Source organism: Paroedura picta, chromosome 1, assembly GCF_049243985.1.
Source record: "Paroedura picta isolate Pp20150507F chromosome 1, Ppicta_v3.0, whole genome shotgun sequence".
Classification (NCBI taxonomy): domain Eukaryota; kingdom Metazoa; phylum Chordata; class Lepidosauria; order Squamata; family Gekkonidae; genus Paroedura; species Paroedura picta.
In genome coordinates this window covers 98,789,946-98,815,537 of record NC_135369.1, presented here as the reverse complement: position 1 = coordinate 98,815,537, position 25,592 = coordinate 98,789,946, and the positions used below count along the sequence as shown (strand labels likewise).

Genomic DNA, 25,592 nt, shown 5'->3' with positions numbered 1-25,592 from the left:
GTCAAACAGGTTTTATTTCTGATCTGGCAATTGAATTGTTATGAGTACAGATGTTACACAGATCTCATCTTCCGTTTCATTTGTTCTGATTCACTTATATGGTGGGGAAAGGACAGAAATCAATGGCTTGATGTTACACAATGTAACTGGATGTTTTAAGTATGGAGATGCACATCTGAAAACACACAAACTGTGCATTTCACTGATAGCTCATTTCACTGAGCCTCCGGGGAGGGCGGTATATAAATAAATAAATAAACAAACAAACAAACAGTATGCAACAGCATCCATATTTGAATATGTATAGATGTAGAGAAAAAACTGTAAATACTTATTAGGATGTGCATCTACATATAGTTCCTATTCAAAGAAATGATATCTGAGATATTCTGAATATCAAGAATGGTCATGATGTTTTAGAGTTAAAGTGGCAGGACAGGTTTCACACATTTTATACTGAAACAAAATGAATCCCCTGTTGTCTTTTCTATTAAGAATGGTCTGATCATGGCCTACTACTAGATCATGGAAGCTATTCTTTCTCCCTGAACTTTAGCAAAGGATCCTTCTTAAGGAAGTAATGACATTCAGATAAATAACATCACCTGTTAAATAACATTCCATTAAGCCTCTATTAAAAGAGTATTTTTTTCTCCAGGCCAGCTTGCAAACTTTCCTGACAAAATACAAGTATTTTCTACACAGAATCCTGGCTGTTCTATAAGATACAGTATCCCAGCCACAACAGAATTCCAGAATATAATTTAAATCTTAAAACCAGGGTGCTCATTTTATGTTGTTGTTTTTTTTTTTGCTCTGACAAAGCTGATGACGTTATGCTGACAATGAAATCCATGCTACCAATGTACCATCTTAGCTGGACCTCAACAGCTTAACCGAGGTTCTTATATCCTTACATGTGGTTATGAGGTCCATGTCTTTTCACCCTGCATAAAATATTTAAAAGGTACAAGATGCACTGACCTGCTTTTTGTGAATTGCTTCTTGGACTTCACCATCAAGTTCACAGAGCTCAGCAAGGCTGTGCTCTATATCAGCAGGTATCAACTCTTTAGCTTTAATATACTTCTCCTTTTCATTATTGCTCAGTGCTGACATTATCCTCAAGCTGGACTGCACTTCTTCCTGCTGAATTTGAACTTTACGAATTTCTTCTTGGATATTATGCAATTTCAAATCAAAACATGTTGGTTCACTTAACTCCACCTTAATGTGCCTCAGCCAGTCAAGTAAGCGGTGGATTTCAGTTTGGAAATCTACGCTTTGCACTAGCCTGTTTTCACACTCTGCCACAGTATCAGTAATGGCAGTCTGCAACGTTTTCAGCACTTCCTGCCACTCTCGCATCTGTTGATTTGCTCTGTCTTGCACAGATGAGTCAAGTTGGGAAGAAAGCATCTCTAGATGTTCAGCAGTGCGTTTTAAAAGGCTCCCGGAATCTTGTAGACTGCCAGCCAAAGCATGATATATTTTCAGTTTCTCCTCTGCTGGGAGTGTTTCTTCATTCACTTTTGCTTGTTCTTCTTTTACCGAATTTAGCTGCATCTCAAGCTGGTTACACAGTGCTTCATGTTCCTGGTATGTCTCTACCATATCTTCTAACTGGCTCACTTTCTGTTCTAGTTGCCTTTTTAGTTTGTGATACAGAGTGGTGAGCAGCAACATCTCTTCTGGTTGCCATGGCTGTCCAGTACTTCGAAAAGCTTCCCTTTTCTGGCTTAATTCGTCTACTGCCGCTCCGAGGTTCATGACTTCACTTAGGATAACTCTGTAATCCTGCTGGAGGGACACAACCTCTTTGGCTAAAAGAGCAGAAGGGGTTTTGTGCATGTGTATAAGCTGGTCTTCCAGTTCAGAGAGAGCCTTTGTTGTCAATTCAATTAATGACACATATTCTTTACGAGCAAAGATAGCTTCTTGTACTTTACTGAATTTATCTTTAGCCAGGGTAATGACAGCATTGAATTGCTGAGGCAAAATGCTAAGTTTTTCATCAAGGTAGGAACGGTCCATTTCATTAAGTGATGGTAAGATCTCCTGGCCATCTTTTTGCAGTGTCAGGAGGAGGTTTTCATAATCAGGGAATTGCTCAAGAATCTGCTGATATTTTGCTAATTGGGAGTAAAGTTCAGAATTGCTATTCATTAAATTGATCTCTGGGAATGAGACAATATCAGATTGCTTTAGCCAATGGCAAACCTTATCCAAATCTTCTTTAAAATATTTTCTAGAAACCATATGTTTCTCTAGCTCTACAAGTTGTTGGCTACATTTTTGTAAAACACCTTCATACATATTCTGAATCTCTTGAAGTTTATCTAATACCTCACTCTTCTCTTGTTCTGTTGTCTCCTTCATTAAACTCCTCCCTTGAGACCACAGTCCAGTGAGTTCACTTTGGAAAGACTTTAGACTGGCTTGTGTACTCTTGCAAGTTCTGATTTGTTTGCTCACATCTTCTGGTAGCAGAGAGATAAATTCATGGAGCATCACCTTTTTCTCATGTTGTTGTATATGATTGATGGCCTGAAAGGCTGCAAGGAAGAACTGAGTTCTTTCAGATAATGCTTTGCTTAAGTGTTTTCTCCTCTGCCCAACCAGATCGCTAAGGCAATCCACATGACTCTGAGTGTCTGAGAGGCATTTCTGCAGCATCTGTCTTTCATTAAGTCCTAAATTAGTCATCAGCCTATCAGCATCTTTTATGAGTGATTTCAGAATAAGCTGCTTAGCTTCCACTTCACTGCATATGGTGAGATGATCCATGAGGAAGTTTTGAGCCAGGTCAGGAGGTGGGCTGTGTTTGAGGGCCTCAGAAATGCTAGGCTGCTGTTCTTCTGCCCACTCCATTAGTTCCTGAAATTTGGCCTGCACCATACTCATTTCTTCTAAAGTGGCAACAGACAACTGGATTTTTCTTTTGATAAGGTCCTCTAGCTGGACCCAACGCAGCTCAAAGTGGCCTGATTGTTCTTTCACTAATTCTTTGTCATCAATGTTTAGATGTTCCATCACCTTCTGTTTTTGATCTTTTAAGTCTTCAAGAGCAAATCGACTCTCCCGTAGAGTTTGGGCTAGCCTTTTCAATGCCTCAAGATGTGTTACAGTACTTTCTGCATCTGATCTGTTAAAAGAAATATCTATTACTAGAGCAGCGCAGAAGTTAATACAGCATAGGTAAAGCATTTTGGAGGCGCATTAGAATAGTTTCTGAAAAGGAAATCTGATCCATATTTAGACTAGTATCAAAGCCCATTTAAAAAATGGGTTTTGAAAGGGGGCAGGCAGGAGGGTGTGAGAGGGTGGCCATGGCTCCCTTTGGCCCGCAAAGCAGGCCAAAGGAAGTGGAAAGTCCTCCCCCCACCGGCGGTGATAGGGCTTTGCAGCCCACAGGGAGGCTGCAAACTCCCTCCTTGCTCCCTCCCAGCAGGAGCGTACCAGCAGGCCGCAAAGCCCTGTCACTGACTCTCTCCTTGTGGGCAACAATTGAGGCCGCAGCCACAAGGCTTCTAGCAGGCAAGGAAGAAGGGCGGGAGCTGGAGGGGGGAAGGGCCAATGAGGGTGCTCCTGGACGGACAGGGTCCCGGACAGTCTCCTCCCAGGAGGCTGTTTCCCAAATATAAGGGAGTGAAATAGTGTTAAGGATTCTTTAAGCATTTTAATCACTAGCAAACAAGAACTCATGCAATGCACTGTATAATTTTGTTATCTTTAGTAACTGTAGCAATCTTAGAAAATATGCTGTCAATTACAAAGAAACTCTGCCATCTACTGCATTTTGAGGAAGCCACTGTTTCCCACAGAACACACACTGGAGAATGAAACAGCTACTACTGTGCATAAGGTTTGCAACAGACCCATAGCTTTAGATTGGTTCACCCTTGCCTTTCTTCTTGTCTTCCAATCACACTGTTGAAGGAGAATTTATGGAGATTTATGGTGGCAGAAACAACATCTTATATGCTTATATAAGAGCTACAACTCAGTGGCATCACACGTACTTTGCAAACATAAGCTCCTGTCATCTCCAGTGAAAATAATTTCATATAGCCAGGCCGAGAAAGTGTGCAGCCTTCTGACTTGGGGTGTCACTGCTAGCCAACATAGAACAATTCTGGGCTAAAAGGATCAGTAGTCAGGTTTGGTACGAGTCAGATCCCTGTGTCCCTGTCAGTGTAATTCTATACTACTTTAATGATAAACACCTGGCTATGCAATCCTATTCAAAGGTACTCCAGTTTCAATAAACTTGTATTGGGTGGCACTGTTAATAAGGTACAAGCAAAAAGTACAGTTATAAGTTTTCTTGACTTCATGTATAAAAGGAATTTTCCTACCTTGCCAGGTTGTCCCATTCCTGTGTAAACTTCTCCAAAAAGACTTCTACTGTATTTATGCAGTCATGATAACTCCTTGTCCTTTGAAGATCCTCCTCCCTTTGTAGGAGCACTTTGTTAGTCTCAAGACAAAGGTCTAGCCAATAAGTGCTTAAGTGACCTACTTCCTTGTGCTCTGGCGACTCCTGTCCTTGGGTCAGTTTGCTCACCTTTTCAGTCACAGCTGTCAAAGCTGCCTGCTTAAACTGCAGTTTGTGACTGAACTCCTATAGGGGGGGGACACACAAAGGAAAATAGCTAAAAGATAAAAACTTTCCATGCGTTACTCAGATTGCATCACAAAAACAAACAAAAGGCAGCAGTGCTTCCATCACTCAGTCCCATGATTTCTGTGTTAACTTTTGGGGGAATAAATCAATAAGAAAGGAAGTATATAAAATTGCAAATCCCACAGACCAAATCAGATTGAAGCTGATATGGGCCCCAGCATCTCATTTTTGGTCTAGAAAAGGCAATAGCTTCTTCCTGGTCATGTTTTCCATAACTCAGAATGGAAGAGGTCCTCCTTTTCTCTTTCTTTCTCTTTCATGGAGAATACATCCACATGCAAACACTTACACAAATACTCACATGGGCTGCCTTTATACACAAATACAAGTACTTTTTTTGGGGGGGGGGAATTGCATGTTAAACAAAATTCAACATTATTTTACAAGAAAGTAGCATGAAAGAAAAACAGTTTGGAAGATGGAAGTTTAGAGTGGAGAAGTGGCCAAGGGTAGCAGTTGGTTAATTTTCTGCCTCTCATTTTGTCATATCAAAATGCCTTCAAACAATTCCCTATTCACCCAGTTCTGACAAATGCCATGTGATCCAGCACATGCATATATAAAATTAGAGGGGAAGCAGTTGCTTTAGTTGAGGTAGTTTGGAGCATAGAGATTATGTGTGGGAAAGGGGTTATTATGGCCTCTGTCCTCTTCCCACTTCTGTGTCCTAAAGTTTTATCATGCAGACTTGCTTTTCTTATTAGATGACTCTTATTTGAAAGTATTTCTTTTTCAGCTGCTTGCAATGTAATGTATTTTTGGGCCCTTGAGTGTACTTAATTAAACTATGTAGTCCTAATAGAAACTGGGTATGTTTAAGAAGAAGATACTTAGGTATGTGTTTGTATTATATGGCTTAACATTATCCAAGGATCAATTTATAATGGCAGACACATATGAGTACTCTTAACCAAAATGTGTCCTGGATTTGTTCAGGACAGCTCTGGGAAGGTTGGATCAGTATGGAAGGCAAATACTGTGGCATGCTGTTAACAAGATGGGACACAGTTTGAAAAATTCAGAGTGAAATTTGAGTGAATGTATATGATACTACACAAACACAGAATATGGTATTTTCTGGCATTAAAAAATTGGCCTAGAATAGCTTCTTCCTAACATTAAATATTACATTGCTCTACATATATTACTTCTGCAATTTGGCACTTTCTGAAAACAAAAAGATTTACAGAATCTATGCTGAGAAAAAAAGATATGGATATACTTTTTCAGAGCAATGAATTAATCATTTGTTCTTGTTTACCACGAGACTGCCCTTACTAAGGGAATCAGCTATAATACATACACAAAAATAGTACTAAATTACCTGACACATCCTGAGGCATTCTAGTTATTGGGCACTACATTCCTTGTACATGCCACGCTTGATCAAAAGGCTGCAATCCAAAGTATACTTTCCTGGAAGTAAGCCCCAGTTAATAACCTGAGACTTCCTTTCAAGCAGACCTACTTAAGACTGCTTCCAAAAACATGGAAATGAGATGTACTGCTGGATAATTTTTTTTTATTTTACTCAAAAGCGAGTTGCTTCTTACCTTCACCTGCAAAACCATATTCTGAGCAATGTTCAGTTCCAGCTCTGCCCCTCGTCTCCTCATATTCTGTAGCTGCTGATCTGCATCCTGCAAAAACATCCAAAGCTCTGCCTTCATTTGTTTTATCTCCTCCCAACCCTGAGCAAGGTACTGTGAATTCATTATCCGATCTTCAATCTGAAAAATGTAGGGGAGGGTAATAAAAACATTTTAATGCAATTATTTGCTGGCTGTATTAAATGTACACTAGCACTTTATGTAGGGCAGCCACCTGCAGTAGATTTACAGTAGGGGGTGGGGACAGGCCACAGAGATGGCGGATAAAGGAAGCTTGCATAAGTCTCCAGTGTCTATAACTGTAGCCTTGCAAAATATAAAGATTGAGACTGCACAGGGACTCACAAGTCACTAGATAATTTTATCACAATTTTATCTACAACTTGCCAAACGTTATAGTGCTTAGGGCAAACTAAGGATTCAAAAGAAAGATGCAACTTATAAGTGGGTTTTTAAAGCTTATCCTCTCTTGCCTGCGTTCCAAGAGCTATTGTGACCTACATATCCTTTGTTAGATGGAATGAAGAACTAAATATTTTTATTTCAGTTTGATTTGGCTGATGTAATTTCTCCCTTGCCAACACTTGCATTACCTCTTTGATTTAATGATTCAACCAAAATAAACAGAACAGAGCAAGCCACTGCTGACTAGTCCAGTAAGCTTCCTTCAAGGACAACAGCAGGCTGCCTTTAAGGTTTAGGAAAGAGAGATGCTGCTTTCTTTGGTTTTCATTTCTCCTCTGTTGTCTGTATTTCTAGAGACTTGGAAAACACTCTCTTACATATGCACGTTTGTTCAGACTACAGTTTAGATTGCCTGGATTTGTATTATTTGCCTCTTTGGTAAAAAAAAAAAAAGATTGTTGGAATTTGGTTTTTATTCACAATTGACAGCTTTGTTTGGCCATTTTTAAATCGTTTACTGCATAATTCCGTAATGTATTGATGGTTCTGATGAATTCTTTAAAATCCTTATTAGTGTTAATACAGAAACATATTTTACGGTATTCTGTTGGAAAAATTCTGACTTCTATTCAGCAGCACATTGAGAGCCAGTAGAGTGTTATGGGATACCAATGTCTGAATCCCTGTTCTGCCATGGAAGGTTATTTTTATTATTTATTTATTTACATTTATAGACTGCCCTGTCCACCAGAGCAGACCCAGGGCAGTGAACAACATATGTTCAACAATGCAATTAAAATCATAGTTAAACAATTATAAAATAAATTCTAAAAATTCCACTTGTAGAATTTGGTAGAACCAGAACCCAGGGTGGGGGTATGATATAGGAGGGAGGTCAATGAGACGGTAATGCTGACTGTTTTACTGGCCTTAACCCAGGACTGGTGGAAGAGCTCTGTTTTACAGGCCCCGTAGAACTCAATGGGCTTCAACTGGGCTCTGATGTTTTCTGGCAGCTCATTACATCAGGCAGGTACAAAGGCTGAGAAGGCCCTGGCTCTGGTCAAGGCTAGCTGAATTTCTTTGGGGATGGAGACCACTAGCCAGTTTGTATTTGCTGAGCACAAGAATCTTTTGGGGACATATTCAGGGAGGCAGTCCCATAGGTATGCAGAGCCCAGGCCTTTAAGGTTAAAATGAACCCCTTAAACTTGGCCTGGAATAAATCTGGTAGCCAGTGCAGCTGCTGGAAGACAAGCTGGATATGGGTCCTAGTTGAAACCTGGGCTGCCACATTTTGCACCAATTGCAGTTTCCAGATCAGGGATAAGGGAAGGCCCATGTAGAGTGACTTACAGAAGTCCACCCTGGAGGTGATCGTTGCATGGATAACTGTGGCCCTATAGGGTACTAGTAATTTGGCTTGGCCTGGACCTCCATTATTAAAGAATTCAGGGTCACTCTCAGGTAGTCTGTGCTGTGGTGATCTGCACCTCATCAAGACTGGGAAGGCATACTACCTTGTCAGGCCCTTTCCTTCCCATCCACAGAACCTTCATTTTTGGGCCAGTCACTCGCTCTCAGTGTAATCAATCTCTCACAGATTTTGTGTAGATAAAATGGTTGAGCAAATGTAACACTGTTGTAAACTACTTTATGTCCCCATTTGGGAGAAAATCAATGCATATAAATCAATAAAAATATATTTTTAAATTCTGCCTTTGAAAAAAAAACTTTTATGACGTATGTGAACAGTTGGATGTATTTCATTCTATACTGATTATAGCTGATCTAGTATAAGACACAATGTCAATGATGGCTTGGGATAAGTCAATGTCTTGGCTGGGATTTCTGATATTTCACTGTAGTTTTGTAGAGCCTTTAGTTCTAGACTCAGGCTTCAGAAAATATCTGAAATTGTCTTTTTACCACTGAAACCTATCAACATATTTAATTCATTTCATGTGCAGCAGTTATGAATAATGGCACCCAAACAAAAACAACGTATTCCAAATATTACTGTAGCAGTCGTTAATGCTTCACTTTGAAGGAGGGAGGAAAGCCTTGTTATACTGTTTCTTCAAACAAATAATATCCAACATGACCAATGTGACAAAGCAAGACAATTAAACTTCTAAGAAGTATTAGAGGAGGTCTGTCCCAGTTTAGCCCATACCGTTTGCTTTGTTAGCTGGATGTCTGTCACTGTATTCTTTACTGTGCTATCGGACAAATCACACATAGAGCATAATAGATCCAAATAGGTATTTGCTTGCTCTTGCAGGGCTCTGAAATGTTTAACCTAAAGAGAATGAGCAGATTTTCTCATGAGAACACAGACTTACCACAGTTAACTGAGAAATTTTCCTCTTACCGAATGGAATAAAAACAGAAGAGTATCAATATGAAATTAGCCTTTTCTTAACGAGAACTAACAAAACAATCCCAAATTGTATATCATTATAAAGTTTTGTTTCTGAAAGGGAAAGAAGAATGCTTCAACACAGCATTCATCCATCTGCCTTGTTCTTGATACTAGGATACATTAATAGTTCACTTTGTATTTAACTTTCAAAAAACAAAAGCATCTCTTACTGTGCAGTACTGCAGACAGCAATGTGTGCACAACTTTCATTGAGCTATGCTTTGAGCTGCGTAATTTTTTCACAGAAGAAAGGCCTTGTGTTAGTATTCAAATCAAATAGAAAACCTTTATTAGGGAGTTGCTACAAATTGTATAAAAAGATCACACAGATAACACAAATCAGTAATCCTAAAGTTTAAAAAAGAACAAAAAGGGAGTTACCCAAAGTTGCTGACAATCAGTTCCCAGAATGTCATGGCAGTAGGAGATACCTAGCTGTTGAATTAGTGATGTGAGGGTTCTGTCACAGTGGCCGAAGAAAGCTCATTAAAGAGTTCCTCAGATCAGTATAAAAATCACAATAAAGCCAAACAGGAGATAAAAATTGAGGAGTTCCAACTGTTCATGGATAGAGTCTTTCTTCATGAGGCGTTCTTAACACTCTGCTATAAAGGATTGCAGAAGGCAAGATATTGAACCTTGAGAGCATAAAATTTCTGCAGATTTGCTGGGATTTGAGATGCAAGAAATAAACAGCTCGAATCCAGGCACTATACCATGCCCAATAAGGGAACATGTCCTATAAGCTAATGAGTAGGGTTTGTCTCAATATCCAACAATCTTTGACACATTCTAAAAACCTGTTTTTCCAGCATGAAAAGCAAGTCAAGAGGAATGCCAATTTACTTGACTTTATGTAAAATTAGATGCAACTGATTGCTCAAAAAATTGTCAGGCAACATAATATGGACAAAACTACAATATTCAGATATAGAATCATAGAGGTGGAAGGGACATCCTGGGTCATCTAGTCCAACCCCCTGCACTATGCAGGACACTCACAACCCTATCTCTTATCCACTGTAACCTGCCACCCCCTTGAATCTTCACAGAATCAGTTATAAACCAAGATATTCCAATATAACCTGTTAGAGTTTTACACTCTCAAACAGAGAATTTCCTGGTAGCCCCTGGATTGAAAGAAGTATGCCTTTCATCTGGTGCAGCCTTTCTCAGTGTTTTTTTTTACTATTAAGAAACATTCTTCAAGCTTCGAGAAAACTCAGAAGTGATGCAATCATACAGAATATGATTGGGAAACATAGCTGTGTACACGGCCACCTGGGACCCGTACCCTTCCCAACCCTTCCAGGCCAATCATTGGCCATTTTGGGAGCGGGGGCAAGTCAACATAGTCGTGTCACAATTTTAAAAAATTTAAAGAATACATAAAAATGAATTAACTCCCACCCATTCAGGAAACTCTTCCAGGGACGTTAAGAAACCGCAAGAGTTTTATGAAATCCTGGTTGAGAAAGCCTGATCTGTTGGAATTCTCTGTTGGATGAGATCTGGGCCCTACAGGACCTATAACAGTTCTACAGGGCTTGAATACTAAATTATTCCATCGGACCTATGGTAGACCCCTTCCATTGCTGGCCTCCTGGTCTACTCCACCCCCCCCCCCATTAAGCAATATACCTAATGACTACTGGGTTGTCTTTTTAAATTCAAGATTTTCTCATTTAAAATAATTTTATTGGTATTTGTTTTTTATTGTTGTTAGGTACTCTGAGCCCACTAAAGAGTGGGATGAGTGGCCTAAAAATCAAACAAATAAATAACATGGAGACACAACCAAAATGTCAAGGTTTGAAGCCAAGTTCTTGTGTTAGGATTCATATTCATCTTGAGGAATTAAAACTTCAGGTCGTCTAGACAAACTAATGATTCTGTATGTAAACTAATTCATCACCATATGGTCTCACTACAAATTAATTCACCTCCTGTCTTAATAGCATTACGACTTCAAACAGAAGCTTTCTGAGAATCTGATGCCCCAAAATGAGTTGCAACACCCAAGATTTATCATCTTGGGTGACTTCAACGTCCATGCTGACTCATTGTATTCTGGTTGTGGTTCAGACTTGGAGTTGACCATGGCAACACTGGTGTCCTCCCAGTTTGTTACAGGCCCCACCAATCAGGCTGGTCATACCCCTGACTTGACCTTTGGGACTGTGGTAGATGTGGATCTAATGGTGACTGATGTCACCCCATGGTCAAACCACTATGCCCTAAAGATCCAGATTAAGGTAACAACCAATCCATGCTCGGGTGGTGGCATATTTTAGCCTGCCCGTGGAGAATCCAATAGGATTCCTGAATGCTCTGTGGGACCCGATGCCTCCTGGTGACTCATCGGTGGTGCTGGTGAAGGACTAGCAGTCCCGTCTAGCAGCTGCTATTGATGAGATCACTCCTAGATGTCCTCTTGAGTCTCACCTCAAACGAGCTCCATGGTATACAGTGGAGCTACAAGAGAGGCAGAGAAGAGTGAGACAACTAGAGCGAGTGTGGAGGAAAGCTCATGACGAGGCAGCAAGAACATCTTATCACACATTAATGAGGGCGTATGAGATGTTGGTGAAGGTGGCTAAGTGTGAATTTTATGCTGCCTCTATCGTGTCCATGAGCTCTCGCCTGGCACAATTATTTAGGATAGTTCAGTCTCTTACCACCATGGAGTCAGGGCACCGAAATGTCAATTGGAAATTGGCTGTGAGGCATTAGCAAGCTTTTTTTACAAATAAAGACTTGTTGATCTGCTAGCATCTTCCTGTCATGATTGATACAGAAAGAGACCTGGAGGCGCCTTGGCTGGATTGGGAGGATACGTTTGATGGCTTCAGGTGGCTGTCAGAGATCAAAGTGGACAAGTTGCTGGGGGCAGTGCAGGCATACACTTGTCCCCTTGATCCCAGTTGCTCAAGACAGGCGACCAGCAGATAGGAGGCCCTCTAGGAGAGATTGTCAACCTCTCCCTGTCTGCCAGGGATTTCCCAAAGGTTCACCTTTTACTGAGGAAACCATCACTGGATCTGTGGGACCTGGAAACTACCACCCAGTCTCGCATCTTGCACTTCTGAGTAAGGTGGTGGAAAGGTGGTGGACAGAGTTCTCGCAGTTCCTCAGGGCCTGTAAGTTGGAGCTCTTCCACCAGGCATTTGGTTGAGGCTGGGTGGTAGAATATTGACTGACCTCCCCACCTATGGTGGGAGTTGGTGTTCCCTTCTATTGCATCACAGGACATGTCTGTGTGTGTGTTTGGTGTTAGGAGTTTTGTTTGTTTTGGCTTTAAACTGTATTACTATTATTGTTGTGAACCGCCCAAGTTGGCTGGCTGGGAGGAGCAGTATATAAATCAAATAATAAATAAAAATTAAATATTTGGAAAGAGAACTATTTGGTGTTATAAACCGTATCAAAGACAGCTAAACTGCATTGTCCCACTATAGATCCTACTCAGAATGAAATCCTTACTGAATTCCCCATTGCATTCTTATGCATGTATTCTCAGTGGATAATGATATATTAGATGAGTCTGGGGAAATAATTTTTTAACATGAAAAGAAAAAGTGCTATGCAGTTAAAATGGTTACTACAATGAACACTTGGATTTTATTATTGAAGCCTAGCAGTGCCTACTGTGTGATACTTTACTAAGTAGATATGGCATATGTACTGAGTAGATATAGAATGGTCTTCTGCTCCATACTACCTTTGCTTCCTCCTTGACCCACACCTATTCAGAAAGTGTTGGGTTTAACAATTCAAGCAGTCAGTTGGGGACAGATAATGAATTTGAGATGGAATAGAAGTATTAGGTAACATATAAATGAGCTGTGAAACTGTAAAAAAAAACATGCAGAAAAGTAGGGGTGCTCTGTAAAACAAGGAATTTGATTTCAACACATAGTACAACATCCAGCTGTAGAATTTAGATGGAAACATAGGACTCCCTATCAGAATTATATTGTACACCATCTTGCATACTGCATTTCACTTTCTTTCTGAAGTCAGGATGCCCAGCATATTATATCAAGAGCTTGAACACATTGTCACACAGATTTGGGATTGTAGGTATAAGCTATGTTCTTTTTTTTTTACCTGCTTTATAGCATCTGCCAAACAGAAAGGTGGCCGAGGACTTGGCTTTATCTCTGGCTGAACATTGGAGAACCAAGACTGGCATTGTTGAAGAGTATCTTGATGGTTAACATATTTCTGTAGTTCATGTTCCAAACTCTGGTATACCTACCCAAATAAAACAAAACAAAACATAAATCAACCAATTAACATCTCTAATACTGCGAATTTCGTTTATATTTTAGGGAACAGCCACTGAAGAAAAGGTGCTTGAATGAAAACAGGTACTGTTAATATTCATTTTTTGAACATAAAGCATTTCAACACTTTTTGGAAAAGAATTCAATTTATTTATTTGTAATTCAGTTTTGAAACACAAGAAACTACACTGAGAACTATCAGAAATAAATTTATTTTTCACCTGTACTTCATTTTATGTTCATTTCCTCCTTGACTTTCATGGAAAGTGATTTGCCATTGATTTTTGCACCATGTGTAATAGGTCAGTAACAACTTTAAGTTACTAGTATTTTCAGAATTCTATTATTACCTTCCAATGTCCACTTACATAACACTTCTCAAGCACAAAGATAATATGCATTAGATTCTCCATTGTTTAGTATTTTCTATTACGTTTTATTGGAAGACATGAATATAACACCATTCCAGTATAGTAGGATCATGCAACAATGATCTGTGCTTTTAAAAATCCAATTGGCTAGCACATTTTGTTTTGTTGTGTTATCTGCTAAACATGAGTGGAATAAAAAGACTTACTCTTTGAGCTGTGCTGCAAATCGCGGAATAGCTGTCCCTTGTCCCCTGCTGTTGGGTTTCTATATTTTGCTTAAATTTTGCTTGGAGATGCTCTGCGCATTCACTAATCAAGAGATCTCCTTTCCTTTTCAGGCTGTATAAGCGATCTTCAAAACTGGCAATCTCTTCCATCATTGCCTAAAGAAAGTAACATTTTAAAAGCCACAATTCTCCCAAATTCTTCCAGCTAAAAACTTTCACTTTGCTTTTTTAAAAAAATCTTGAGCCTTTAAAGAAAAGGCAAAAATTCTTCATTTATCCTTTTTTCAGCACAATTGAACACCCATATATGTGTACTTTAGTCTACACTGCAGTGCAGGAGAGAACTCCAAATGTACAAAGAAATATACTTGTAGAATCACATCCTCCACTGAAGTGAAGAGAAAAGTCCACTCATACATTCCTTTTGGATGCACCCAAAAAGACACATGTACACAAGGACCTGATCAACACTTGAAAGAAAATTAATTAATCATGGAATCATAGAATTGGAAGGGACCTCCAGTGTCATCTAGTCCAACACCCTACAGATTGCAGGAAATTCACAACTACCTGCCCGCCTACAGTGAACCCAATTGTAACCCACCTCGAGCCTTTGGGGACAGGTGAGCAATAAATAAACAAACAAACAAATTCCCTGGCCAGTCTGGCCTGGGGAAAATTTGTCTCCTGACCTCAAAGTGGCTATTAGCATTTCCCTTTGCATGCAAGGAAGAGCCACAAAATGAAATTAACAAGCATTTCCTCCTGGTAATACAGTTAGGATTACTGTGTCAGTATTTTTATTTTTCTAATTAAAATACTGATACCACTTTCCATATTTATAATTTGCCTACATAATGAAGGTCCCAGTAGTTGTCCTTTTAGAGAAATCAGAACATTTCTGATTGGCAGATTCTGGATTATAGATCCCAATGCGTGGAGAAGCAGTAATTTTTTAAACTGGAATCTCATCCAAATTTGCACCACAATTTTTAATAGCAAATATAAGAAGCTGCAAGAATATTTCTGTTTCCCCTAATCTGAGGATATTTTCCTATCCAAAATTTCACTTACAGAAAAAAAAATTCAAAGGGAAACAAGCAAAATCTTCTTCAAAGAAGGGAGAGAAGATACAAAATTATTTGAATTAGTCTAATTTATTATTTGAATTATTTGAATTAGACTAGTCTGAGGAAGGGTGCATACACTTGAAAGCTCATGCCTTGCATAAATCTTTTTTGGTCTTAAAGGTGCTATTGGACTCTAATTTTGTTGTGCTGCTTCAGACCAACATGGCTATGCACTCGAATCTAGAATTATTTGAGACATTTTCTACTGAAAAAGGCCATTTGTGTCTCACATAGACTTACCTTGTGGTTGGCTAATTGCTGTGTTATAACTTCTAGATTACTGTTCTCCATCAGGTCAGGGGTAACCAATCTGCTTGACATGTGTAACAGCCACTTTTCCACCTCTTGTAAATCACTATTGTACTCTTCGTGTTGTTTTACTTTAATCTCCAGGCTTGCAACATGTGCCTGAGTGTTCACAAGAAAACCACAGCCACTATTAAAAACTATTTCAATATTACAATGATGTTAAAGTATTATTGATAACTGTCTGTGCATTTTTTGCAGGTATCTTCTTTATAAAATGCCTCAGCATTATTGGCATCTTGCTTGTTTTGCTAATAATCAAGATGTGTAATATTTAAGAATATGGTTTAAAAAAAACAGCAGATTGGTTTCTCTTGAAAGTGAATACTGATCTGCAAACATTTCAAGGTGGGTGAAAAATTACTGGCTCTGTTTATAGTTTTTTTAGTTGCATGGTTTCTCTAGGCCACTGCCTCAACAGCATTTATTCAGTCAGGTACCATACAGTGAGAATGTTTATGTCAGAAGTCAAGTGTGGCCCAGCTGGATAGAAGACAGCCCAATTAGAGAGAATTCTCATGGGATATACTTTAATTGATTGATTGATTTTTATACTTTTACCTCATCACTCCACTAAAGGGCTCAGGGTAGCTAACAACAAAGATTAAAATACAAACCAATTGAGTATAAGACAGTTTAAAATCTAAAATTTAGTTTTAAAATTCAGCTAATCCAATTGCAAAAACCTGTGGCTATCTCTTCATACAAAGTACAGTATTTGCTGGCGTATAAGACTACTTTTTCCTCCTGAAAAGCATGCCTCCAAGTGGGGGGGGGGGTCGTCCTATACGCCAGGTGCACTTCAGTTGGGATAGACATAGCTGCCCACAGTGGCCCATAGTACTGTAATGTAATGTAACAAACTCTATATTTTGAGTGGAAATGTTGGGGGGTCGTCTTATACTCCCAGTCGTCTTATACGCCAGCAAATACGGTATTAAGATGGATTTCTGCCTTGGGGGGAGGCCATATGGAATGCTTAAGATGTTGCCTACAGGTGGACCTTTGAACAGGGAGGCCAGGATCTTCTTGGTGTTGCCTCTCTAAGCAAAAACAAATTTTAGAAACTGAGGACAGGGTGGGTTGTTATCTCCTTTAAAATTTTCATCTGGGATCGGCGAAGCGCCAGCCAATTGGACCCTCTGCTTGTCAGCCCACCTCCCACACCACAACCTGGCCCGCCTTCGGATGCCAGCCGCAATTTCACGGCTGGCCGCCAACAAGGCAGGTAGGCAGCTGCCCGCCCTACCCTGCCGTGCAGCCCATGGAGGAGGGGGGGCCTGGCCCACCCACCGGACCCTTTGACTCCCCCCAACTTCCTTGCCGCCGCCGCTTCGCTCTCGCGCTGCACTGCCGCTTTCCTACCCCCTTCTCCCCCATGCCATCTACCCAGCCCGCACCCCCCTCCTCGCTAACCTCTGCCACTGCTTTCCCGCCCACACCCACCCAATCTTACCCACCCATTGCTACCTCCCCCTCCCCCAACGGAACCTTCCCCCCTTCTTCCCACCCCTGCCCCATCCCCTTTCACCCCACCTCCCTCCCTCCCTTCCTGGCTTCCTTCCTCCCTGCATTCACTTTGTCCTTCCTTCCTTCCTTCCTTCCTTCCTTCCTTCCTTCCTTCCTTCCTTCCTTCCTTCCTTCCTTCCTTCCTTCCTTCCTTCCTCCCTCCTGCCCATCCATCCACCCACCCTGCTAGCGCCCACTGTATTTTGGGAACAGTGGGCTTAATATCTAGTCAATAATATAAAGGGGAAAATAAGTAAGCTTATAGACATGATCCTAAAACATTTTTTGGGGGAATCAGATCAAGTGAATAACTTGAAACTTATTTCTAAGTAGACCTATTATCACTGCCAATCACCAGGCAGTGGCTGGAGATCTTCTGGTATTACAACTGATCTCCAAGTGACATAAATCAGTTCACCTGGAGAAAATGGTTGCTTTGGGAGGCAGACTCTATGCATTATAACCAATTGAAGTCCCATCTGTCCGCATAAACCCTGCCCTCCTTAAGCTCCATCCCCAAAATCTCCATTTATTTCTCAGCTCAGAGATGGCAAACCTATTGCTTTGGATAGTTCCTGAAAGAACTGAAATATGTGCATGATCTACCTTCAAAGTCACTTTTACAAATTCTCCTAATATACCTAAAATTAAGAATGAGTAAAATCCAGAATATTGAGACATTCCAGGATAATAAATGGACAGAATGGGGAAATGTTTGCTCATCATTATGAAATATGCACATTTTTACTCCTGTTTTATTTCCTTAAAAATCATTGAAAGAGGAAACGCTTTCATTAGGGGCAAATGATCTCATGAAATAGCACATACTTAACAGATCATCAGAGTTCATAAAATCAGCATTTCTGTCAGATGACTATCTACCCCTACTTTTAAAACTTCCAAAGAAGGAGAACGCACCACCTTCCAAGGAAGCCTGTTTCACTGCAGAACCGTTCTAACTTCTTCCGAATGTGTAGCCATTCTAACTTGTCAGGAACTTCTTCCGAATGTTTAGCCGAAAATTATTTTGAATTAATTTCAACCCAATGGTTCTGGTCCGACCCCCTGGGGCAAGAGAAAACAACTCTGCTCCATCTTATATATGACAACCCTTCAAGTATTTGAAGATGGTTGTCATATCACCTCTTAGTCGTCTTCTCTACAGACTAAACAGCTCCCTCTACATTTCCTCATCGTCTCCAGTTGTGGTGCCCAGAGCTAAACACAATACTCCAAGTGAGGTCTAACCAGACTGGAGTAAAGTAGTAACATCACCTCAACTGATCTGGACACTATACTTCTTTTAATACAGTCCAAAATCCCATTTGCCTTTTTAACCACCGAGTCTCACTGCTGACTCATGTTCAGTGTATTATCTACGGAGACCCCTAGATCCTTTACACACATACTACTGCCAAGACAAGTCTCACCCATCTTATAGTGATGCATATGATTTTTCATATCTAAATGAAAAATAATATGACAAATCATAGTACATGTTTTGATAGTACATGTTTTGAACTAATTTTTAATATACAAAAATGATCTGAATTCGTCTTAGTGGAGTATTCTAATGTCTTCTCATGTTATTCATAGAAACTAGAACCTATTCAGTAAGCAACATAGCTGACTATATGGCTGAGCTCAGCCTCGAACTCTAGTATCTTCACAGTCCATATTCAAACCTATCAACATTACCAAATCTTTCTTCTTAAGAGGGGATGGCCTTGAGGGGAGATTATTTTTAATGTTGGAATAACAGGTTGCTAGGAAAATTACCTAACGATTTTAAATTGTGCAGTTGAAGAAGGAAGATGGTTTTAATATTCAGCTTTTATCTTCCTGAAGTAGTCTCAAAGCAGCTTACAATTGCCTTCTCTTCCTCCTCCCACAACAGTCACTGTCATGGTCCCGTCTCCAGAGGGTGCCTCTGCACCACTGCCTGAGCTCATTCTGCCAGCTCCCTCGGAGGAAGAAGTGGAGGAGCTGGAGCAAAGCAGCAGGGTGCTGCTTAGAGAGGCAAGTCCCGATAGGGAGCCACAACCAGGTCCCAGCCAGACAAGCACCATGCCCTCTGCACCAGCATTACCTCAGCCTGCAGCAACACCCCTGAACAGCCCAGACTCATCTCCATAGCGCAGGAGGGAATGCAGGAGGACAACGTTGGCAACACGCAGGCAAAGTGCTCAGCGTAGACTACAGCAACAGGCTAGGTTGGGCTCAGGTGGGGCTCATTCATCGGAGGAAGGCTGAGTGCCAGGTGCAGCCACTTGGTGTGACAGCTCAGCTTGTTCTTAAGCACAGCAGAAGTGCTTCCCAGTGTGGCTGAAACCTTGTGCACATGTCCACCCGTTGCCTTGACTGGTTTCCTGCTCCCTGACACTTTGGTGAAGCTCTGCTTGACTGATTCCCGGCTTGACCCTGCTTCACCCGACTAGACTACACTTTGACTGAATGCTCCACAGATTCCTAGCTTGACCTTGGTAAAGATAAACGACAACTCTTTTGGTTCTCCTTTGGACTTCATCCACTAGCAATTCCTGATAAGACCCGGACTGGACTTTTGACTACTCTCTGGTACGCACTTTGAACTTGCTTGACTTTGTAACCGTGCTTGCCCTTGCACTAACCCTGTGTGTGCCAGGCTAGGGCAGCACAGTCACCTTGTATGGTAGGTGGGCCTGAGAGAGTTCTGTGATGACTCTGACTGGCGTAAGGTTACCCAGCAGGCATCATATGGAGGAATAGGGGAATCAAACCTGGTTCTCCAGATTAGAGTCCACTACTATTAACTACTACACCATGCTGAAATACCATCTAATTTGGTATTTCACTGCTCGCTGTCACTGTCTCAAGGAGAGAATTTATATCTCATTCTATGGGTGTTGACAGTGCAGCCCTAATATCGCCTGCATGGCTAAATCATTTTATGTGACAGGGGAAATGCTTTCCAAAGAACCATTAATTTTACCTTTGTTGTATTGCAGAGCTCCTGGTATTCAGTTTGAAGTTTTCGAATGTTCTCTGCCAAATTAACATCATGCACCAGGTCAAGAAGGCAGTTTCCTTTTTCATTCACAGATTTTATTGATGGTTCATGAGATAACACCATCTGCTGGACTGACTAAAATAGAAAATTCTGTCAAACATGTTCTCAAAATTAACAACTAAAGAACAGATAATTGCTCCGTCTTTTTATTTAGTGTGGAGAGGCTAACCCAGATCATCCTTAACCAGAGCTGCTATACGGAGTGTTCTGCAGAAAAACATGGGAATCTCTGACATTACTCTTTGAAATACTGGACTCAGTATTCTCATGAAAATTGGTAAGGCAAGAAATAGGGCCACCCACAAAAAGGTAAGGATTTCTAAATAATCAGAGGAATTCCGGGGAATGCAGAAAATGCTAGTTTGGGAACTAATCCCCCTACTTGCCCAATGGACACAAAGAATGCTCAATGCTCCCCAGGAGCCATGGATACTGAGGAATGTTGAGTATTAGTTAAAGGGGGGAGAGACCCCTGTAGATGGGAGGAGAAGCTGAGCTGTTTGGAATCACCACCTGGAATGTGGAGGAAAAGCAGTCAACACTTGCAAACGATTTTGTGCTAAAGATTTAGATTGGACAAATTCAGGGTGACATAAATGGCAATCTAGCCTTCAAGCTCAGAAGACTTATGCTAGTTAAAAAAAAAAACCTCCCCAAGTTTTATCCTACTCCTTTTGCTAGGTTATGTGGTAACAACATGTGTCACTTAGGAATGTATCCAAAGAGGTCAAAGCTAGTGTCAGTTAAGCTCTGAACAAACATCCTCAGGATGTTCAGAAAAAAAGAGAGAAACTGACAACCATTTATGTCTTGTGACATCTGATATAGAAAAGGCTAAGAAAGTAAACATAGCAAAACAGGGACCAAACTAGATGAGAGGCATATATGGTATGCTGTTCATTTTCTTCCAGGAGCGAAGAGCAAATCTACGTGTATGAATGTGTATACACAAATGGATTTTAATTAGGAAAATGGCATAGGGGAAAGCACACCTCCAACACTTCTTCTATGAGTTGCCATCTCCAAACAGAGACTTCCTTAAACTCACCCTCCCAACAACTTGGAATATTTGGGAATCTTATATATTTAGCCCAAAGTTTCACCACTGAAAAAACAGAACATAGAAAGATTCCGTTCTTGTCTCACCATTGGAAACAATGGAGGTCAGATGGGGCACCCTCTTTGGGTGCCTATAGAATTGGACCCTCTAGTTCAATGGTTCCCAAAGTTATCTGGCCTACCGCCCCCTTTCCAGAAAAAATATTACTCAGCACCCCCTGGAAATTATTATTTTTTAAATTTTAATAGTTATTCATCGCCCCCATATGCACCTGTGGCCCATCGCCGCCCCCCTGGATCGCTGCAGCACCCACCAGGGGGCGGTAGCGCCCACTTTGGGAATCACTGCTCTAGTTCAATTTTGAAACTTGGCAGTTCTTTTTAGGAGAGGCTTCTGCAGGTACACTGAAAATTTGGTACTTCTATTTCAAACCCCTGCCCTCCCTGACCATGAAATAGATGGAAAAGAAAAATCTCAGTCTGTTTAAACCAGTCTCCTCATGACTGAATCATGCCAAATTGTGGTTTAATGATTTGACCAAAGCTGATTCAGGCACTTTAACATAAGGGAAAGTGTGATTTGGACTGGATTTGTCTGAAAAGTGCCCAAATCAACATTGATTTGGATACTTTTCAGATTGTCTGAAATGAATCACATATGGTAAATGGACAGAATTTTGCTTATGTCACAAGCTCTTCCATATTTATGCTCTTACATGGAATATTAGGAATGAATATTTAGCATAGAAGTGTGAACACACATGTCATTTTGTGCTATTAACAATGGAAAATTCTATTTAAAGTTTTTATCACATGTTCTGTGGTTGAAGCATGTACTCATTTTGTTGCTGATCATATTCTGCTTACCTTGTATTTGGATAACTGTGCCTTTTTCTCATATAACTCCATTTTGGGATCAACTGGAGTGTGAAGTATGATCTGATATTCTGACAGCCACTGTGTCTGAGCTTTGTACTTATCTAAAAATTCCTTTGTTAAGTGAAGACATTTTGCTAAAGTTGTATGCTCCTTTCTGATAGAGCTGGTTATTTCTTCCAGTTTCTCCACACAATCACTGATCTCTTTCTTTAAGTGTTCAGTTTCATCTCCCTCCATATATTTAATTGCTCTCTCTGCTTTCTCACGAGCAGATTTCAGCAAATTTTGACCAATATCCATGTCACTCATGAGGTCCTGTGAACAGAAAATACAGATTGTTTACACAACAGCACAATTACTGAATCTTTTGTGCAGGTTTGGATATATTTCCATGCCAGAATTTTAATTTAAATTGTTTGAATGCAAAGTTTGCTTCTAAGCTAATTTTGTTCTCATGAAAGAAACCACTTTTATAATGCTAAAGACTTTTTAGGGCCACATCATCATCTTCATCATCATATCTATACCATCCTCCCAGCAACCTAGCTCAGGGTGGTTTAAATCAGTTCAAACATATAAATAATACAATATAATTAAAACAGAATTTAAATAAAAATAAAAATTCTAAAACCAGTCATTATAATAAACAATTCAGATATCAAGGTCCCGGTATCAATTGCCTTCTGATTTTATGCACAGCCTGTTCACAATCATTTAATATTTACCAAAACTACTACAAGGGACAGAACTGATACACATGCACATTTTCTTCCAATGTATGCTTGGTAAAATGCTATTGAAACTGCTGATGCTAGCAAAATGTGTAAACACCTGGTTCAGATTACAAATTATTCCACAATGTAATACTCCAATTCAAACGCCAATTCCATGGGAAGTACTAGATTAAACCACAATTAAAATTGTGTTTCTGCACATACACAGAATTTGTTCTTAAATTAGGCCTATTTTTGGTCTAAGTCAAAGGCACTAGCTATAATCCAGACACAGATAGTGCTACTTAAAGGGAAGTTTCTAGAGTTTTTCCATATGGCAAGCATGCCCAGGAACATCTAAAATAATGGAAGGGAAAAAAGTCACACAGACCATGAGCCTTTCTAATCAAAATATGGAGATCTTCTCAACATCTCGCCAGTAAGTCTACAGATACCTTATTTTCTCTGTTTTCTGATTTAGACTTTTTATTCTTGATCCTTTAAACTTCTGCTAAGCAAACAAATCAATGTTAAAGATTTCTAAAAAGATGCAGTTTTAAATCCACTGTTCTGTAGCGTTCTAAACATTTTGTACCATTCCATTTATTGTTTTTAACAATTAATTGCAGGAGTAACAGTAAATTATTACTTTAAAATGCTTTAATAGTTACATAGTGACATAAACAGACTGCCACCATGATGTACCTCAAGTTTCTGCATTTTTTTCTCCATTGCTGCTTTTTCGACTACATCAGATTTGGTTGCCACATTTCTGAAGTTCCTGATAGTAGCTCCAAACCAGTTTTGGTAAGCACTAAAAGCCAGTTCTGATTCCTCTATACTTCGAATTTCTTCTACAATCAATTTTATTTGTTCCTGCAAACAAGATGTAAAATAACGAGGATAGTTGTATAGTATACAGTGCTGGTTTCTTAATAACCACAGTTTTCTGAATAAATCCTCTTTTTACAAGTAAAGCTATGAGAGATGTGCTTACTTTTGATTACCACTAGATCACTGTTTCCTTGCACATGCACTACACCTACTTGGTACAGTTTATACATCTGATAATGTTCAGGTCCTAATTAAACCTATCAATGCCTACAATCGTATGGGGTTATTTTTTGTTTTTGCTTCTGTGGATTTGGACTGCTGCATTTCAATTAAATTTGATAGTCAGTTGAACAATTTTCTGAGCAAATATTGCTCATTTGGATTTTCAATATCAAGTACATAAAAGCAGCTCAGAATTTTGAAAGGGTGATTTTCTGGGTCATATTTACACTTCTGGGGTTGCATCCATCTGCTGATTTCGTTGACAGGAGGGCATATCCAAAGCAGAGGAGTAGGGTCATTTTCACTGGTTTCCTCCTCTCATTGTAGACACACAGCCCACATGAGGAAAATCTCAGGGGGCTTCAGTGGGCAGGGGAAGTCCTGTTGTATAACCATGACCCTGTGGCAAGTGATACTGCATTTTACGCATCTATTTCCTCTGAAACTAAACAAAGTTTTTAGTTCGGAAAAGATTTCCACAGATAGGAAGAATGAGGAAGTAGAACAAAGCTAGTCACAGACCAGAAACAATCCTCCCATTAGATGCCCCAAGACAAATGCTAGAGTGCAAGTGGTGCAGGGGTGCCAACCAAGTCCCTCCATCCTCTGCCAGGCTAAAACATCAGGCCTGTCCTGGGAGGCACTCCTGCCTCCCATGAGTGGACAATGAAAAGCCTGCTCCCTCTACTCGGGGAGTGGAACAGGCATGGTACCTCAAAGCATCACCACTGGGAAAGGTTAGGAGAGCCAGCAGTGACTTCTCACCATGGTTAGGAAGGGCACTCCTATGCTCCACCTCACTGCTGGGGGATTAAAAGGGCCAACAGAGATTTCTCACCATGATACATGAAGGAAGGAAGGCACAATCTTCTCACCTCCCTGAAGCATGGGAGGTAGGATTGTGCGCTCCCTCCCCTTCGTGCCATGGCTTCGGGCTGCAATGGCCGCTTCAGCGGCTGATGCACACAACCCTAATGGGAGGTGTTGCCCCAGTATACAACATGCAAAATCTATGGTTAATTCGTATCTCAGACCAATCCCTGCACTACAAGCTGATATACTGCAAAACCTTAACGTTTCATGAATGATATTTGGAAGTGCATATTGGAAGGACCCTCATCACACTAAGAATATCCATGCCCTTCAAGCAGGTTCTAGAAATTTTCTGTAGGGCATATTCAGCAGCATGACAATCTTACTAAGGATAAGTGATATTAAGTATTGTGCTCAGAACCAGATCAGAGATGTTTTTGGCAGCATCCTAGTGTGCATACAATGTAAACCAGTGGTTCTCAACCTTCCTAATGCCGCAACCCTTTTAATACAGTTCCTCATGTTGTGGTGACCCCCAACCATAAAATTATGCAAGTGTTCTTTCACAGAAATTAAACCAAAACTGACCAATGGTGTGAAGATCCATTGGTCATGATTGTATATAAATTGTTTTTTTTTTCTCCCTTGGGTTTCTCAGCTCTGCCTCTTGTCTCACCATGCCAATCTCATTCTTTTCCACTGCTCCAGACAGATGAATGCTCTATCTCGATCTACCCTGCCAGACTGTTGTATGGATGGTGCCCCATTCCCCCCTCCCCCAGCCAAGCTGCTTGCCCTGCTGCGATCCTTGTGAAAGAGTCATTTTACCCCCAAAGGGGTCCCGACCCCCAGGTTGAGAACCACTGACGTAAACCAACCTGAAAGAAGACTCTGAGGGAGTTGCCTGAATCCCATAGCAGGATATGAAATAGATTGATATTGGGAAAGAAGATAACAAACCTCCAGGATCATATTTGTTCTCTAATCTTATCTCATTCATCCTTGTTCTATGAAAAACATGTTCCTTTAAATTAATATTTTGTAACAATATCTTTAAAAATGTT

The 25,592-nt window shown here is 40.3% G+C and overlaps 1 protein-coding gene across 11 annotated transcripts in view; it reads right to left on the bottom strand.

Moving 5' to 3' along the window:
- Window positions 1–25,592, bottom strand: part of SYNE1 (spectrin repeat containing nuclear envelope protein 1) — a 493,810-nt gene that overhangs the window by 222,811 nt on the left and 245,407 nt on the right. For all 11 annotated transcript variants that reach the window (XM_077349398.1, XM_077349413.1, XM_077349457.1 and 8 more), the window contains 10 exons: window positions 23,365–23,535; window positions 21,935–22,261; window positions 19,931–20,083; window positions 15,385–15,552; window positions 13,994–14,170; window positions 13,238–13,384; window positions 8,879–9,004; window positions 6,241–6,417; window positions 4,359–4,624; window positions 985–3,145 (listed from right to left, as the gene is read on the bottom strand). In XM_077349398.1, coding sequence (XP_077205513.1) covers window positions 985–3,145; window positions 4,359–4,624; window positions 6,241–6,417; window positions 8,879–9,004; window positions 13,238–13,384; window positions 13,994–14,170; window positions 15,385–15,552; window positions 19,931–20,083; window positions 21,935–22,261; window positions 23,365–23,535 — 3,873 coding nt within the window. The remainder of the gene's footprint in view (window positions 1–984; window positions 3,146–4,358; window positions 4,625–6,240; window positions 6,418–8,878; window positions 9,005–13,237; window positions 13,385–13,993; window positions 14,171–15,384; window positions 15,553–19,930; window positions 20,084–21,934; window positions 22,262–23,364; window positions 23,536–25,592) is intronic.